Source organism: Juglans microcarpa x Juglans regia, chromosome 3D, assembly GCF_004785595.1.
Source record: "Juglans microcarpa x Juglans regia isolate MS1-56 chromosome 3D, Jm3101_v1.0, whole genome shotgun sequence".
Lineage (NCBI taxonomy): Eukaryota > Viridiplantae > Streptophyta > Magnoliopsida > Fagales > Juglandaceae > Juglans > Juglans microcarpa x Juglans regia.
Genome location: NC_054598.1, coordinates 36,055,964 through 36,075,019, shown reverse-complemented (window position 1 = coordinate 36,075,019; position 19,056 = coordinate 36,055,964). Strand labels below are relative to the sequence as shown.

The 19,056-nt window shown below is 35.4% G+C and overlaps 1 protein-coding gene across 1 annotated transcript; it reads left to right on the top strand.

Moving 5' to 3' along the window:
* Positions 1-721: 721 nt before the first annotated feature.
* Positions 722-3,452, top strand: LOC121256626 (myrcene synthase, chloroplastic-like). The gene is made up of 7 exons (XM_041157470.1): positions 722-981; positions 1,091-1,364; positions 1,468-1,843; positions 2,001-2,216; positions 2,302-2,440; positions 2,544-2,792; positions 2,894-3,452. Exons 1-7 carry the CDS (start codon positions 781-783, stop codon positions 3,194-3,196), a joined length of 1,758 nt encoding a protein of 585 aa, XP_041013404.1. The 5' UTR covers positions 722-780; the 3' UTR covers positions 3,197-3,452.
* The last annotated feature ends 15,604 nt before the right edge of the window (positions 3,453-19,056 follow it).

Below are 19,056 nucleotides of genomic sequence, written 5' to 3'. Positions count from 1 at the left end.
ACACAATGACTAAATAAAAATAAAATAATTAAATCCAACAATAAACTAATTTAAAATAAGGAGCAATTTAAATAATGAACAATAATTAATAACAAGAAAACACATTAAATTAACAGTTAAAAATCTTAAAATAATACCACATAAATCATCTAAAATTTAAAACAAGGAAGCCCATAATCTTAATTAATTAAAAAATTTACTTACTTAAATTACACGTAAATACGGGATATCACATATTCTGTTCCCATGGACTAGCGTGATCCTCACAGACGAAAATGTAAAATTTTACTAAAAACTAAAACATAAAAGAAGACTAGGAAAGGAAATATTAGAAATACCAAAACTAATAAACTGAGAGAAGGCTAAATTAATAAAACTACAAGGATTCAAAAATAAAAAATTGGCGTATGGTTTGCATTTAAATTCCTTAGTTAATTAGGACTTCACCTCTCTCTCTAATATGTCTTTGTCCTTGGCCCTCATAACTTGACGCCAACTGCCTCAGTTAAGTATGTCTAATTTCTCTCAAACAACTACATTTTCATTTGGGGGTGCGGCTTTTAAAACATCCTTGCTAGCCAACCAATATATAGCTGCCAACACCTTCAGCCTCCGTAATTTGTATCCATGAACAGGAAACCTTTTAAATCCTATTAGGGTGTGTCTTTAATACCGTGGCAATAGAGACGATACCAACTCGAGGACTGTATATAAGTGAATCATACATATAATGTCCACAGCTTAACCCATTTAATTAATCAGAAACCCAAAGTTTCACAAATGACCTACTCAATGTGTCTAACAGTTCTTGATTCAGTCCGAAATTGCAAACCCTCTATACTGCTCCCATCTAAAACACTTGTCTCAGATCTAAGAAAAGAAAACTCAAGTCATGATGTTACTATTGTTCGACGATCAGCAAATTATCATCCTACCATCTGGCATTATGATTACATCCAATCATTAAGTAGTGAATATGTGGTAAATTATGCTATTTCTGTTTTTCATCGTTTGTCTTAGTTCGTAGTTTTTATAATATTTGTTGGAATACTAGTGATTCGACTAATGAAAAAATTGCATCGTTTGGCAGGGGGAGACATTCACCAAAAAAGTTGATAAGTTGAAGGGAGAAGTTACAATGATGTTTCACAAAGTAGTCGTGGATCCATTAGAGCAACTCAAACTGATTGATGTCTTGCAAAGACTTGGAGTATCTTACCACTTTGAGCATGAAATAAGGAGCATATTGGAAAATATATACAATACTCATCATAGTGGTGATCATGTGTGCAAGAAGCAGAGTTTATATGCCACGGCTCTTGAATTTAGACTGCTAAGACAACACGGATATAAAGTACCACAAGGTAAACAATATACTGCAAATGCTTTGTAAAATATTAATAAATAAATGTCAGATTTGTAACCCATCAGATATATTTAACAATTGGCGAGTTGTGTTAACTGCAGAGACTTTCAAGAGTTTCACCAATGAAAATGGAGATTTCGAAGAATGTCTTTGTAATAATACTGAAGAAGTGTTGGCGTTGTACGAAGCCTCCTTCCTCTTGATAGAAGGTGAAAGCATCTTGGAGGAAGCAAGACATTTTGCAACCAAACATCTCAAAGACAATGTAGAGAAAAGCAAAGATCAAAATCTTCGTACAATGGTGAACCACGCTCTAGAGCTTCCATTGCATTGGAAAATGATAAGGTTGGAAGCAAGGTGGTTCATTGATGTATATAGTATTAGAGAAGATTTGAATCCTAGCTTGCTTGAGTTTGCAAGATTGGATTTCAACATGGTACAAGCAATCCACCAAGAAGATCTAAAAGCAGTATCGAGGTAAAAAGCTTGTTTATTCTCATTTAGTAATTTAGACAACAAGTACGAGAATAGACACAAGGGCATTTACTTAATATATATATATATATGATTAGAAAGTTAACAAATTGTGCATCTACAGTTCTAAACTGATATTATTTCTTTGGCTCAAACGAAGGTGGTGGAAGAGCACTGGCCTTGGAGAATTGAGCTTTGCGAGGGATAGGGTGGTGGAGAGTTTCTTATGGACAGTGGGAGCATCATTTGAACCTCAATTTGGGTATAAGAGGAGAATGGTAACAAGGCTCTATGCATTGATTACAACAATAGATGATGTGTATGATGTATATGGCACTTTGGATGAACTTGAGCTCTTCACAGATGTTGTTGAAAGGTTTGTATTAGTAGCAGTAAGCCTCAAAAGCTTCATATATGGCTTATCGTTTATGCAAGTACTAAGTGTAATCTTTGTGATGTAGATGGGATATCAATGCAATGGAACAACTTCCTCATTATATGCAGATTTGTTTCCTTACCCTCTACAACTCGACTAACGAAATAGCTTTTAACATTCTCAAGGAAAAAGGATTCAACAGTGTTCGATACCTTAAAAGGGTGGTATGGCCATTACATTTATAGCATCATTATTTAGTACTCTAATATTGATTGTGTATATAATAACTCTTTTGGTTTGCTGATCCACCATATATAAATGGTATAGTGGGCGGATTTATGTAGATATTATTTGTTGGAGGCAAAGTGGTACTACAAAAGATATACACCAAGCCTTCTAGAATACTTTGGAAATGCATGGATTACAATAGGTGGACCAAATATACTGGTGCATTCTTATTTTCTTGTGACCAACCCTATAACAAAGGAAGCCTTGGATTTATTGGAAGAGTATCCAGATATAATTCGTTGGCTAGCATTGATTGTGCGACTCGCAGATGATCTCGGAACATCTACGGTTTGCAAACCATTTTTTCCTAATCTTTAATCATGAATTTTTCATGCTACTTTACATTAACATAGGATAACATGTTTATATATATGTATTTTGAAAATCAGGATGAGATAGAGAGGGGTGATAATCCTAAATCAATACAATGTTACATGAATGATACTGGTGCTAGTGAGAAAGATGCTCGTGAGTTCATAAGATCTTTGATTAGTGCAACATGGAAAAAGGTTAATGAAGAACGTGGTGCAAGTTCCTCCTTCAGTGAAACTTTTATTGAAATCGGAATGAACAGTGCAAGAGTGTCCCAATGCATGTACCAGCATGGAGATGGGCATGGAATTGAAGACCGTGAAACCAAGGACCGTGTTTTAGCTTTGCTTGTCCATCCCATACCCATACCTGAAGACTAAAGAATGATGGTTATATACGGTTACGTGATTGAAGCTTCAACTTCAAATATGTCATTTGTACTAAATTACATACAAAAATTTCCTTACTTTTTCCATTTCTTTTTTATATTTGGAGATCACTAGATTTTCCAAAAGGTAACTTGGCTGTATCTCACTAGCAATACCGCTGCTTTCGAAAATAAATGTCGTACAAGCCAAACCAAAAATATTCCCTTATTTTGCTTAGAAAGAAATAAAAATGCTCTATATTTTACTATTTTAGAAAGAAATAAAACGGCGCATTTGATGTTAGTGTACATTTCTTTATTGGCATCGCTGCATTTGATGCATTGATTACTTAAACATCTTTTGAGATCAAAATGCATTGGGCGCGCAGTATCAAAATTATGAACGGCATGGATTGCCCAATGCATATTATATATATCGACATAGTGATAATATTGTTCAAATCCTATTTTATATATATATAAATATATATATATTTATATATATTGCGTCTTTGTTTAGATGTTTAAATCCTTCTCACAAGTTAATTTCCAATAAAATGAAAGCCTAGCTTGAGAGTTATTGGAGATACGAGATGGACTTGGGTAGATCGTAACCATGGATATATATTTACTTTGAGAAAGAAATTATCCGCTTCCAAGATGCCTAAAAAAAGAAAGATATAAAAAGCCAAACACTATTTGGGATGATAGTTAATTTGTATACAATATTATGGCCTAGTTTCTATCAAGATTTATATTTGAAAAACTATATTATGTAAAATTTATTAAAGAATAATTTAATTCCTCTAATCAAGCTGGTATGCAAATTGTAACTATTGGATAAAACCATATTTATTTAAGAACGAGATTTTAGAAAGATAGAAACTGGCATTTCTTGCATTTTAGAAAAATGTTTTTTAGTAAAGGATGATCATAGAATTCATTGGGTTGCGTACGTGAGTAGTTATGGCACAGGTTTTGTGGGGATTTTTTGGGGTCACGGCTATTAAATGAGAAAGTTCATTAGAAAAATTTATTTGTGTGGGATGATACTTCCACTTCATCGTGCAAGAAGTGATCAGTCCTCTAATTTTTTCTCTACTTGATTTCTCCAAGACATACATAATTTGTCTAATAGAAAATTAGTTCAAGAGACAACACTCTCTGAGTAAACAGAGACTCAACATCACTCTTCATAGAAAGAGAGGACTTGACCTCTACATACAAACGTTCAAGAGACGAACTCTTTTTTAATTTTAATTAACAATAAGAAACTAAAAAGGAAAGCACTAAGATAAATACGAAAAGTGAATGACTACAGTTTGGACCAACTCCAGTAGACATCAAAATTTGTGACGGCCCTTGAAGACAACACACTTGTCTCTTTTCAACCACAAATGTCAGATCTAAAAAGTCTGGTGGTAGCAAGTTAAGTGATCTAGTGCATGTATCAAGAAGAGCTGTAGGAATGGGTGGCCCGGTGCAGGCACAGTGATTTTCACACAACTACCACTTTCCTCCTAACGACTTTCGACCTATGACTTTATGCTTGTGCCGCACATGTCCGGTAACTACACTAGTATAATAATATGGAATCAGACACTATAGTATGAAAATAAATTAAACACCACTACACTCCTTACTAGTAATATAGTATAGAAATAATAAGTGTAGTATAATAAGTTTATTTCACTAATTATACTATACTAAGTTAATCTCACTAATAAATAATAAGTTAATCTCACTAATAAGTTAGATGCTAGTATAATTAGAAAATAATAGATTAGTAATTATTAATAATAAATACTAAATTCTAATAATTAAAATTAGTGTTAAAAAAATTATAAAAATCATAAATAAAAAAACTTATGGATAAAAGTCTAAGACAAATACCGGATTAACCAAATTGAATTGGACCGAAACCGGTAACACCAGAAGTTCCAATTTCGGTAATAATTAAAGTCATCCAGTATTAGTTTTTCAATTTTTAAAACTGGTGTATACCGATTTAAAATATATTCAAAACCACAACTAACCAGATCAATTATATGCCCCTACTCAAGAGATCAAGCTATTGTCAGCATCATGCATGGTTGTAAGATTTTTCAAAGTCAGCACAGATCGTTCGTACGTATGTTGCTTCGTCTTTATGTTGGTTCCTTGATGGAGATTGCATGAAATAAAAGCTCCTTCGACTTTGGTTGCTCATCATTATTCCTCCCGAAGGTGCTTTAGCATGCAACGATCACGAAACTCAAGTGTTCAAGCCAATTAATAAGGAGATAGTCCGTACTTTGCTACCATGCAACTGTATATTTTCATTAATTAAGCTTGAATTTAAGTGGCCGTTTTATGGGTACGTACGCATAGTACTTTTGCCGCTTCGAATGGGAGAGTTAGGTGAACTTTGCCCTAAAATTAAATGGAGCTTCTAATTTCAAGTTTCGCTTAATTAGGAGTAGTAGTACTTTTCATGGTGATAGTGTCAACTAATTAAACGGACCCGGTTGCAAGCAATTATTAATTGCACTAAGTGCTTGTTTGGGATTGTATTGGAAATATAGCTTATCTCTTTAGACTTAGAGCTTAAGGGTTGAGATAGTTTGTGAATAGTAGATTAAAAGTTGAATAATTTATTATATTTTGTGTGAAAATTTGAAAAAGTTATTTTGAGATTTGAAAAAGTTGAATTGTTTATTATATTTTGTGTGAAAATTTGAAAAAATTATAATGATGAGATGATAAATTGAGATGAGTTGAGGTGGATTTTGAATGCAAACGAAGCCTAAGTAATAAGTTCTACTATTAAAATATTATTTAGTGCATGTTTGGGATTGCGGTAAAGATATAGCAGCTTATAGCTTATAATTTAATTAATAAGTTCTATTATTAAAAAGTCACTTACTGTTTAGTAACTATATGTATAAAACACTTTCAAACATGTTACATTTGTTTAGAAACAAATTAAAAAAAAATACTTTCTGAGATAAAAATAACGATTATTTGATATTTTTAAAATTATGATCATATTTTTAAAAGTTTGAAAGTTGTATTATCTTAAAGTAATATGGGTATTTTCGCCCATTAACAGTCTTTTTAAGATTCGAGTTACGTTCCACATTATCCTGAAAAATACGTTTGATATTTTTCTTCAAACGTACTTTTTAGCTTATTTGATATTAAAAAGTGCTTTAATATATAACACTGAAACAATCTAATTTTTTCATTAAAGAGCTTTCTTGGCTATTTAAGCATTTTTTAACACTTCTGCCGCAATCCCAAACAGACCCTAAGATTGTGAATCTTCAATTCTTGCGTTGTGCTTCATGCATTTATATCTTCATACTTACAATTTTACATATGAGATCCATTTTATCAATTTTGATCTATTTAAATTCAAATTTTGAATTTCAAATTTTATAATCTTCAACCTATTAGTAAAAATTGTAAATACAAATAGCAATTTCATATTCAAGCTTACCTTTTTCAAAAAGAGAGGGGATGTGTGAAGTTTGAAGGTAGACTTTGAATAAACGATTATCATGATGACAGTCTTATAAATGGTGTTGATGATATCATATTGAAATACATGCATGCATGAACTAAAGTTTAGGTACTTATATATACCAAACAGCTGGACGTATCTTCCTAATGATCATACATTTTTGGTTATGCAAGTACACAGCTAGCTTTATTAGGGGGAGACTAATCGGGCCTTCGATGGATTCTTTTGGCCTATTGAATCATATGATATTGCCCAACTATATATAGCTGGTCCTGTTGTAGCAGTTACATATCTTTATGTTTGATGTATTTATTGTTTCTTTTGCCAAAAATAATTACAGAAATTTACAAATCTTAGTTAGATGCAATCTTAAGCCTTAATAGGTTTTATTGATGATGTGTCTCGCACACTGGGTACTGGGTGTGCATGGCTAGTGTACATGTTTGTGGGGGCAAGTTGTTTAGGGTACCACTCTCTTTTCCAATATATATGAAGTTATAGATCAGATTATAGCGCACAAATTCAAAATATTAATTAGGCACGCTTGATTTTTTTTTTACCAACATGATCAGTACCTGAACTTATTTCCAATGTGGTACATATACATATAGGTGTGTGTAAATACATACTAGCTCATAGAATATATACACTACAAGAAATTGGGTCTTTCCCGGTGCCACCTTTCGCCGCAAATAACTCCATTTTTCACCGCAAATACATATTAGCAGTGATTTTTGCTGCGCCAGAGGTTCATCTCAATTCTAGACTCATTTAAAATATTACCCAGCGAAACCAAAAAATCGATGTGAAAAAGATTTATTTGTGGCAAAAATACTCGCCGCGGAAATTGTTCAGTCCGCCGCAAATATCATTTGAATCCAGTTGTCATATCGCTGCGAATATCTTGTTGTAGCGTTTCATGTCGTCGCTAATAAGCTGAAAGTCACCGCAATATATTCCACTCTTTAGCAGCGTCTAAACGTTTTGCCGCAACAAATATTTTTCGCATCACATTAAATCGTCGTGATTATTCCTAGTGGAGGTTAAATTCGCCACAATAGACCCACACAAGGGATGAAGTCCGCCGCGAATGGTTCAATTGGGCGAATAGTTTTTCACGGCGACACCTTTTCGTCGCTAAAACTTGTTTTTGCATCGAAATATTTTCGCAACCAAAATCCTGAATGGCATTTTTACTCTTTCACGACCAGATGTCATCGCCGCAAAAAACAAAATCATGTTTTTAAAATCTATTAGCGACGAACTGGAAATCGCCGCGAATAGGTTTTTGACCCTGCTTCTAGACAAGCATATAAAATTCATTATTTTTTTAGGGTACCTAATTTCTTGTCGAATAACTCATTTACAATATTACCAAATAGTACTTTAAACCAATACAAAGACCATAATAGCATATATATAAATTAAATTCAAGTTTTCATCCAATACATCAATACATTAGTACTACAAATGTATTCAAGATCATCAGCCAGCCTTTAAGGTTACTACTATACACTGGCATAGGGTGCATCAATTGAAGGCAATTAAGTACTACAAATGGGAGCAGCTAATCATGTCTCTTACAAGCTTTAAAGTACAGAAAACATCCACAATACAAATGTCCATCCAGTTCAAACAAATTAGAAAAGAAATGGTGGGTGAACATTGATCCGCAACTTCGCACATCGATCATTGATGAGGCAGACCTGGTGATTGAGCAGCAAACACTCCACCTGTCTGGAACTATGTTATCACCCAAATATACACTGCCTTCTACATGAGTTGCGCAAAAGAAATATCCAACATTCGCAAATCTCCAAAGTGACAATTTTTCTCAAGAATTTATTTATTAACAACACAGTGAATGGCCCCATATTTTCTGCTATTAATGTTGAGTATTTAAAACCTTTTTTTACATTCTAAACCAAAACATCTAGGAAAATAAATCATGTACATGAACCATGATGAATTCTAGCTAACTATCTAATAGTAATGTCCAACATTTGAGATGTAACTAATAACCCCATATTTGAGTAATGCTAGAGAGAAACTATTGTAGCAGTGCACACTTTGCACTCACTGCATGGCTGCTTCTAGTTGATTGTTCCCAACACTCACTTGAGGAGATGTGTGGTCTAGATGATGCCACATAATGTGTGCAAAATGGATGCTCCCAATAGTAGCTTCTATCTATATTTATTCTATCAGAAAAACCATATATTTTTAATCTATATATAGGCATTCCTAGTTTCATGATCTTTATGAAACTAGCTATGACAAACCCATAATTTCGAAATAGTGGTACGTATACATTATATTTGCATACCATAATATCGAAAAACATCATAATCAACAACAATTAGCATCTAATTAATGAGGAGTTGGAAGTTCGGAAACATGGGAACCAAGTGTCTGGAACATGACAAACCTGATGAATGTATGCCAATTAATTGTTGGGTACACTTGTTTGGTTCATCCCTCACCACCAGCTGTTGGTGCCAAACACCTATGAAGCACTCTCTCACAATGTAAAAGTAATATCGTTTTCCTGCATCTTCACAACGTTTCCTGCCAAGCAAGTTGCAGTATTTAGACCTTCAAGATCACTTGGAATATGTATATATGCAAGTAAAAACCAAACACATTTCATTACTTCTTCACAACCAACGTACAAACACAATAAATCTTAACTAGATGTACAAGATATTAAATAGGTATCAAGAAACCTACACACTCACCGATATTAATTTACACATGATCATATTGGAATATAATTAATAAAAACATATAAAATTTGATTATTCAAAAAACTAATGGATTTTGTAAAAATAGAATTTAAGATAAGTTTTTATATTTAGGGGAAAATGTAAAGTATTGAGTTGGATAAAAAAAGGCTTTTTTGAAAAATGGAAAGTTGTTTCAAATCTAGAGGCCGGTGATGGGGTCCGTTTGAGAAATGAATATGCACAAGTACCAAATTGCAAGGGATGCAAAGATAGAGGGAAGAGCCACCCTGAATTGAGAACTAATGAATTTTCAACGGAACACTAGTAATTTGATATCAGAGTGGCAGGGTATCAAAGGGAACACCACCGGCCATGGATTCAAAGACTCCATTATGAGTTTTGGAATCTATTTATTTTCACTAAGAAAAATAAAAGATTTAAATGGTATCTAGCTAGAATTTAGTGACATCTATCATCCTTGTCTTTACAAGTTGACTATCAATATATATATAGGCAATTATAAACTCTTTGGAACGGAAGCTCTATTCTCATGAGTTTAACTGCCACAAATAAACTAATGACACATCAGCAATCAGAGTAGATCAAGATGAAGTTTAATACATGATTTCTCCTATGTTGAAATATAATGCCAAACACAAAATTTTCAAAGAGTTTTCTTGCCCTCTCAAACACAATGCCAAACATGCATACAGTAGTACTTATTCCCTGAGAATGAGTTCAAATATTATAATATTCCGAAAAAAGCATCAAGCTGCATGGTTTCTTGTCTTTTAAAGATCCTAACTACAGCTGTAATATTTCAGCACATGCAAGTACTATTGGATGACTAAGATTGCGAGATTAATGAAAGGGACACAATCATGGACCATTAATGGATCATCTCTCACAGAATAAGAGACAAACACATCATTAATTAAGTAGATCGAAAACATAAAGAACTCCCAAGAATATTTGTTTGTTGCTTTTACTTTTCCTTTCCTTTCAAGTTGAGATGAAAGGAAAGATGAAATATTCTGCACCAATATATATCAAATGAAATTAACATTCTTCATAAGCCTGTTTAAAGTCTACATACTAAATGCACGCCACCACCTTTCCTTGACAAAACAAAAGACAAGCACGTACCATCCCATTCATACCATGTACAAAACATAAGACATGCATAAGACAAAAAATTGTAACACGTACCATCACGACATAACATGCATGCCGAAGAAGATTACAAAATTCCTTCCACACGTATTGGTCTCTGTCGTAAGCCGACCACTCCCATTCATACCATCTACATACATTGTGTGAATTAGCCTATACAACAAGCAACCAAATGTTCGTAAGCATGGAACTACACCCAATCATAAGTATAGTGAAGGCAGAGGTGTAGATACTTACATGTTTAACTCATGTGCAGTGAGGAATCAGTAAAATCTCATAAAGTTTGTACATATTCTTAAATACGTATTTAAGAATATATCTTGGGCCAAAACATATACTTTCCCAACCTAGCTTGCTCCCACAAAACATTTACATATAACCTCCCATTGGATATATATATCTATATATTCTCAATCCACCATCAGGTGTCACAAAAATGCACCCAAAAATACCACAAAAAAACCTTCCCCACAAAATATTTTCCCAAAAAAATGTCCTCAGTGAGTCTCTCCAAGAGACACAATGAGGGACGGGCACGCAGCGAAGATGGCCCTCAACATACGATCGGTTTCGTTTTGTTTCTCCATCATAGCCTTCATGTTTGCCTTCATTGACAACATCTCACTCTTGGAAGCTTCAGCATCTTTCTTATGTTTTTCAATCAAAGCTATATACTCTCTCTCTCATGCCAATGAGCGTTGTCTTGAAGACTCCGGGATCACCATCTCTCCCAATCCACGGGCATAACCCAGTCGATGCCCAAGTACGTCTCTGAAGACACCCGCTGCTGCTTCGTCAATTCGTTTATCTGGTTCTAGAGTATCCAGCTTTCCTACCATATCTTTCTGCAATAGGACATAATGAACCGATTATGGACTTTTATGTCCTAATAATCCATTTTTAAGATTGTATCTGATAAATAGAACCAGATATATGCATTTAACAAATAAGATTTATGGTAGAAAATACTCACATAAATTTCTTCTGTGGCAGGTGTCACAAATTTATCTTTCTTCTTGGACCAATGGGTTTCCTTGTAGAAGTCGACCAAGTTTGCATTTTCAGCACACTACATGTGTGTGGTATGTGTGCATGTAACATATTCAATCAGATAATTACATTACATATGGCATTGATAGCTTAATCACTAATAAATCTAATAAATGATTTTTCAAGCAAATGCGTACACAATAGTTATTGATCATATATGAGAGAAACAAGAGTTTGGCATATTCCTTCCTTCCAAAAATACTACCTCCTAAAGGAAACATTTAATAAATTTAGTGTGTGGTTGACATGATATGAGCTTACAAATGGGAAATGTGTTGTGTGGGGAATAATTTACTTCAAACCTTATACCTTCTGCTCATCCTCACAAAGGATTTGCGACCTGTCGTGTGGTTAATTTTCAGCATTTTTCTATTCTCCTGATTTTTACTTGATATTTTATGTCGTTAAAAACCAAAAATTTAAGCCCTTTAGTACACAAAGTAATAAATAAAATATGCAAGTTAGGGGAGTTATTACCCAACTTGTCTGGGTTTGGATTAAACACCCAAAATGCATACCTGGAAGGCCTCGCTACCCCATCGTTCACAGAGTTTAAACCATACTAGGGGGCTCACCAAACTAGTCCCATTCGCCAATGTCTCATCATGGCTGGCATATGACATATATATCATATGCAGTTGGTGGTGGAAGGCATTAAACCGCTTCCGAAGCTGTTTAGTCACAGCCAAGCGATGGTTCTCTAAGTCCCAATCTAATTCAAAGTCACCTTGCATAGCCCATTAAAATTTAGAGTGAACACTCGTGAATTATATATAGTCTAAAGTTTTAAAGATCAACATCAAAGTACCATATGTCGTCTTACCCGAACACGATCAACTAATTCATCCTTATGCTCTTGGGGTACATCAGTCCATCTCGGGTAGCTCATGTTGCAATGATGTTTAATGATCCAGCTTAAACGTGTCGTAAACATGTTTGCATTCTCGCAACATGGTGCTATTTCTCCAGTATTTATCTTCAACAAAACTTTTCCATGCTTACGTAATTTTTCAAATTCAGTACACTTCGCCGACCCCCGACCACATCTCGTCTGTGCCTAGTTGGCTATAGGCACAGACGAGTCGTCATCACCTGTATGACATAATACCAACAAAATTACGTTAGGGGTCTCATTTGTTTAAATCAATCTTACACAACTATGATAAAACTCATAAAATAACCCAAGATCAAAGTCAACTATACCGAGTTGATTAGTTTGAACAAGCTCCGGTTGTTCCCTCGGCGAGGGTTCTCTGTTTGCCTGGGTCTCCACCCTTGGGTTCGCACAATAATGCTCCAATGGTTGGCTTGGAGGCTGCGTTGAATCATCTGAACTGGCGTCACTGATGCGGACACCACGTGGCCTGCGTGCACTACATCTGTATGGCACAAATTTCCTCGAACGGGTTCCTCGTACACTGGGAAGTGATCTACCTGGGCCGTGCATGCTCCTCATTAACTCCTTGGGTTGATATGAGATTGGAGATGTTTCTGCCTTGAACAGTTTGACCAAATGTCAGCTATTTCCGTCCACCTGAGATTCAACAATAGCAAACGTGAAATTACAAGAAGCTATGTACAAGAAATGTAACCACGGCAAGCATGCAAGAAGATAATGCATTAACATAAATATTATGAAACTATATATATTATTGTATGTACCCCTCATTAATCTTGTAAACTTCAGGGTTTGGCATATATAAATCAAAGAAAATATTAGATCCAATTTAACATAAATATTGTGAAACTATATATATTATTGCATGTACCCCTCATTAATCTTGTAAACTTCAGAGTTTGGCATATATAAATCAAAGAAAATATTAGATCCAATTTATAATAAACTTAAGATAGGCAACCCAGCATGCGACCCAATCCGTGAAAATTTTGCCTCTTTCAATTGATGTGGTGTTCACCTGGTTTCCAATGGTTGTTAGGTTGCCTATTCTGACTCCGATTCTTTATCAGTGGATAGGTCCTCTTCATCTGAATATTCTCAATCACCATAACCAGATTCAGAACCTAATGGAACCATTCCATCATCAATAAAGTCTGTAGAATTACTACATTCACCACCAACCACCATATGACCTCATGCATCAATGTGGATAGGTTCTATATCAGTCCTACTAAGTGGAATTAATATTGGACATGCATCACAATGTAAAAGTGGATAATCAAATGATGGCTCATTTTCTTGATAGACATCATCATCACTTGAATCGCCATCAATATCGTCCAGAACCCTTGGCACTGGTGGAATGTCATACACATTCCTATTATTATACTTCTGCACAATATACCAGTTCCCCTTGGACCTTATATCTCTAATGTAAAAACACTGGGAAGCCTGGCATGCCAACACAAATGCTTCATTCTTATACCAAGTTCTGTCCATGTTGACACTAGTTATATGATCATCTACTTGTACCCCACGTTTCTTATCACCAACATCAAACCAATCACAACTGAACAAGTACACTCGACGACCTCCCATGTAGTGTAACTCCACAACATTATTAAGAACACCATAAAAGTCTACATTATTAGTATCTTCGTCACCAGTTACCAACACCCCTGAATTTTGTGATCACCGGCGAAATTCAAGTTGCTTCGTATGAAACTGTTTACCATTTATAATGCATGGAGCATATGATGCAAACCAAGGATCAGGACCACAAGCTAACACATACAAATCAGCAGACACACGTGGTGGGTTTGCCGTACGCTGGTCCTAAACCTACAAGAATATCGGGCAAAATTGTGAACTTAAACTTTCATACACATAGTCAAAAGCAAGGTCGGGTTTATTATATGTAGATAAAATGCACCAAATTCCTAACTTACACGTTGCTTGAACCATGTTGGAAATTCGGCTTGATGCGTGCGATCGACAGAATTTGGATTTAACTCCTTATATTTGTCGTAGTGCTCCCTGCATTTGGAGAACACAATCGTCCAATCAATATTAGTTAGTTATTTAAAGTCTTCAAGATAGTAGTAGGTCGTTTCAAAAAATCACGAAAGAAGTCATGATTGCTTACTCGAGGTAGGGTCCAATCTCGGTACAGTTGTTAAGCACGTACCATATGGCTGAGGTATGGAGTGTATCTTCTAATTGCACATTTCGAGCTATACCCAAGGGACAAAGTTTCTGGTTGAAAATTTTGAATCCATCTATAGTATCCTCTTCTCCACCATCAGTGTTGCGGTCCCCTTGATTAAACCTCGTCTCAACATCTTGGAGATACATCGAGCAAAATGTCAAACACTCGATGTGAATGTAGGCTTCCACTATTGAACTTTCTAGCCAAGTTTTATTCTTAACATACCGTTTGAATTTACCGAGATACCTCTCGAATGGGTACATTCACCGATATTGAACTGGACCTCCGAGTATGGCCTCACCCGGTAAATGAACAGCTAGGTGGACCATAATATCGAAAAAAGAATGAGGGAATATCATCTCCAATTTGCATAGAATGGTGATGATATCAAATTTCAATTGCGATAAGCGATTCACATCAAGTGTTCGGGCACACAACTCTTTGAAGAAACTGCTAAGTTCAATCAAAGCCAATGCAATATCACTCCTTAAGAACCCCCCAACAGCAATAGGAAGCAGTCGTTGCAAGAAAACATGATGGTCATGTGAGCCCTGAAATTTTGCAATCACGTACAGATACACAGTGCGTGACATTGGCGGCAAACCCATCTGGAAATTTTACCTCAGTGAGCCACTCACATAATTTATTCTTTTCATGTCCATGTAATGTGTACAATGCACTTGGCATTATAACACATCCACCTTCACGCTTAAGATGTAATTCTTTTTTGAAGCCCAAGTTCTCCAGGTCACGCCGAAAATTTATATTATCTTTTGTTTTGCCAGGAATGTCCATTAAAGTGCCCAATATGTTATCAAAAATGTTCTTCTCAATATGCATAACATCTAGATTATGTCGAAGCCGTAGCATTGACCAATAAGGTAGCTTGAAGAAGATGCTTTTCTTTGTCCAGTTTAACTGTTCTGCAGTTCGTTTTCTCTTCCTACAAGATTTTCCAAATTGGACATCTCCAAGAAGATCCAATTGAGTTAAGAGACATGCTCCTTCAACCCAATTTGGTGGCATGCGATGATCTTCTCTACCATTGAACAACCTTTTTCTCATCCGCCAAATGTGACATGCCGGTAAGAGACAACGATGTCCCATATAACAATGTTTTCTACCATACTTCAACCAAATGGAATCTGTGCTTGCATTGCAAGAGGGACATGCCAATTTCCCTTTAGTTGACCACCCAGAAAGATTTCCATAAGCAGGGAAGTCATTAATTGTCCACAATAAGGTAGCAAGCAACGTGAACATTTCCTTAGTAGAAGCATCATATGTAGGTACCCCATGTTCCCAGAGCTTAATCAACTCATCAATTAACGACTGCAAATAGATATCAATGTCATTCCCTGGGGATTTTGGGCCAGGGATAATGAGCGATGTCATGAAGAATTGGTCTTTCATGCATAACCACGGCGGCAAGTTATACGGGACAAGAATAACTGGCCAAATGCTATACGGCTTTGCTAGGTTATTGAAGGGATTGAAGCCGTCGCTTGCCAAACCAAGCCTAACATTGCGAGCATCCCTAGCAAACCGTGAATGGGCTTTATCAAATGTCTTCCAGGACTCAGAGTCAGCAGGATGTCTCATACTAGTCTCATCAAGTACCCACTGCTCCTTATGCCATCTCATATCACATGCTATCTTGTCTGTCACAAAGAGACGTTACAATCTTGGCTTCAAAGGAAAATGCCGAAGCACTTTTTGTGGGATCACTTGTGACCCATGTGTATTTGACATCCAACGCAAAGCCTTACATATAGGGCACTCATTAAGATTAGCATATTCCTTCCAAAATAAAATGCAGTCGTTGGGGCATGCATGAATTTTGTAGTACCTGAAACCCAAACCTCGCTCCAATGACCTTGCCTCATCATATGAACTGGGCAATTTAGCATCAGGAAAGGCAGACCGCAGAAGGCCTACGAGCATATCAAAAGACTTGATTGACCACCCACCGATTGTTTTAATGTGTAACAACTTCACAACGAATAACAGCTTTGAGAATTTAGTACAGCCGTCGAAAAGAGGATGTCGAGCATCCTCTAATAGTTGGTCAAAAGTTGAGTTTGGAGAGGGCTATGGTATTGATGGATGTCCTAGCGATGTAGTGTTGTCTTCAGGAGCATCTCCAATTGTGTCTGCCCGTATATCATCTAACATAAGGTCCATGTCATCAATGTACTTGTCTTCTACTCCAACCCCGAGATCGGTGTCGTCGTCAATGGTGGGGAGTGTTTCTTCCTCTCCATGAAATATCCACTGGGTGTAATTTGGATTGATTCCTTTTATGAACAAGTGAGTCTCCACCTCAAATATAGGCAAGTAGAGGTTATTACAACATATACGGCAGGGACACCGAATGCGATCACTTCCCATGGAATGGTTTCGTGCCATTGTGAGGAAATTGTTAACCCCTTCAGCATATGCAGGTGATACAAGTCTATCACTCAAATTCATCCAACTTTTGTCCATCTAAATAAAAAGAAGAGCCGTCAAATTCTTCACTCGACTCGCAAAACGAGTGTATGACAGGTTATTACAATATTCTACTTACATATGGGATAAGAAAGTGTAAAGAGGGATTTATGCAGTGCGAAAAAATTGCCGCTGGATTTAGCACGAGGAAGTGATCATGGTGGGTGGATTTCAGACTTGCTTAAGACATATTACCATAAATGTATGATCTGTAGTACTTGACAAACCAAACAATTTGTTTGACAATCTTGTATACTAGTTCCATCATGAACTAGTAGATATGCATCGAAATCAATCGGGCCTATAGGCATTCCAATTGTTTTGTCATTTTGACTACACCCAATTACAACATAACCTTTTATTAAATATTTGTTCCACAAAATATTTGCACAAAAAAAAATGTAATTATGTTGACCCACATTTTCATGATCACCCAGCTTTGATTTGGTTCTTTCACTTGAATTCATGATCATCATCATCAATAAAAACAAAAATACACTTCTACAAAAATAATATTGGAACAAAAGAGCAAGAGGGTTTGCATCAAAGATTATTAAAAGAACTCTTTGGTCAATAGGGCACATATAGGGTTTGGATCAAAGGTTATTAAAAGAACCTTTTCCACCTAAGACACAAATTAGAAAACAGTGTGATGTTTTGAGATTAAACAAAAATAATAATAATAATAATAATCGCTCCAATGAGAAGTGGACAAGATATAAAGTGTACAAGTTTCGTAAACTCTCTTGAAAGAAAGTTAATGGCATATCTCACTTTTCTTTAAAGGGAGGGTGTGAAGCTCGTATACCCTAAAATTGTATCTAGTATTATTCTTTTTATAATTAAAGGTTATTATCTACCATTCATGATATTTTGAAGTTAAAAAATTATGCCGATAATTTGAACATGATATGTATTATATATAATTTTTCTATAATGTTTTAAATAAAAGAAACTCCATACCAAAACAAAAAAAATTAACATTATAGTGATTATCTCTACACATTGAGGAGTAGGGTCCAGCTTAAAATATAGCTAAGCTGATTGATTCCCAGCACCTGATCAGTAGAGTGAGACAGGGAACAGAAGAATAAAAAAACTAAAGAAGAATCAAAAGAAGGGAACAAAGACAAGCTGAAAAAATGGAAATGAGTAGGGTATACGCGAAGCCCTCACAAACTGATCTGAATTTTTTTTAAAGATGGTCATGTTTAACAACTATTGTCTTGGTAATATGACACATATAATTTGCACAAGTGGCAGACACTTGGATCGACAAGCATCAGATAATGCATGTACTTTTTTTGCAATTGCTGCATCATGTACTTGGCCTAGTTTATTTGTTTTGCTCAAGTAGTACTGCATCATCATCGATCCCTAGCTATCCAATAGTTTCAATGAAGTTTCCATTACTTTTTAAGCAAAAATGGAAAGAATTTATCCTAGTTTATGTTACATTTGATGCTTGAGAGAAGAGTAAAGTCTATATTCTGATCGTTATGCAGTTTAATGAGAGATGATATAGGATGTGAAGTTTTATGTCAACAAAGCTAGCTAGCTACGTTTTCTGCAAACAAATCTTCAAAGGTAGTACTTATTAAACTATATATATATATATATATATAAATTCAGGCAACCAATCCATGAGACAGTACAATCATATAATATGGTACAAGAAGCTAGGGACTGACCCATCACAATGCTTTGGCAAGCAATGTAGATAAGATTGATGCAGCTAAGTGGACAAATCTTATTACGTACGTATAAGCTGTAGACATCATCGATTAATTGTTATTTATAAACAATAGATCAGGTATATATA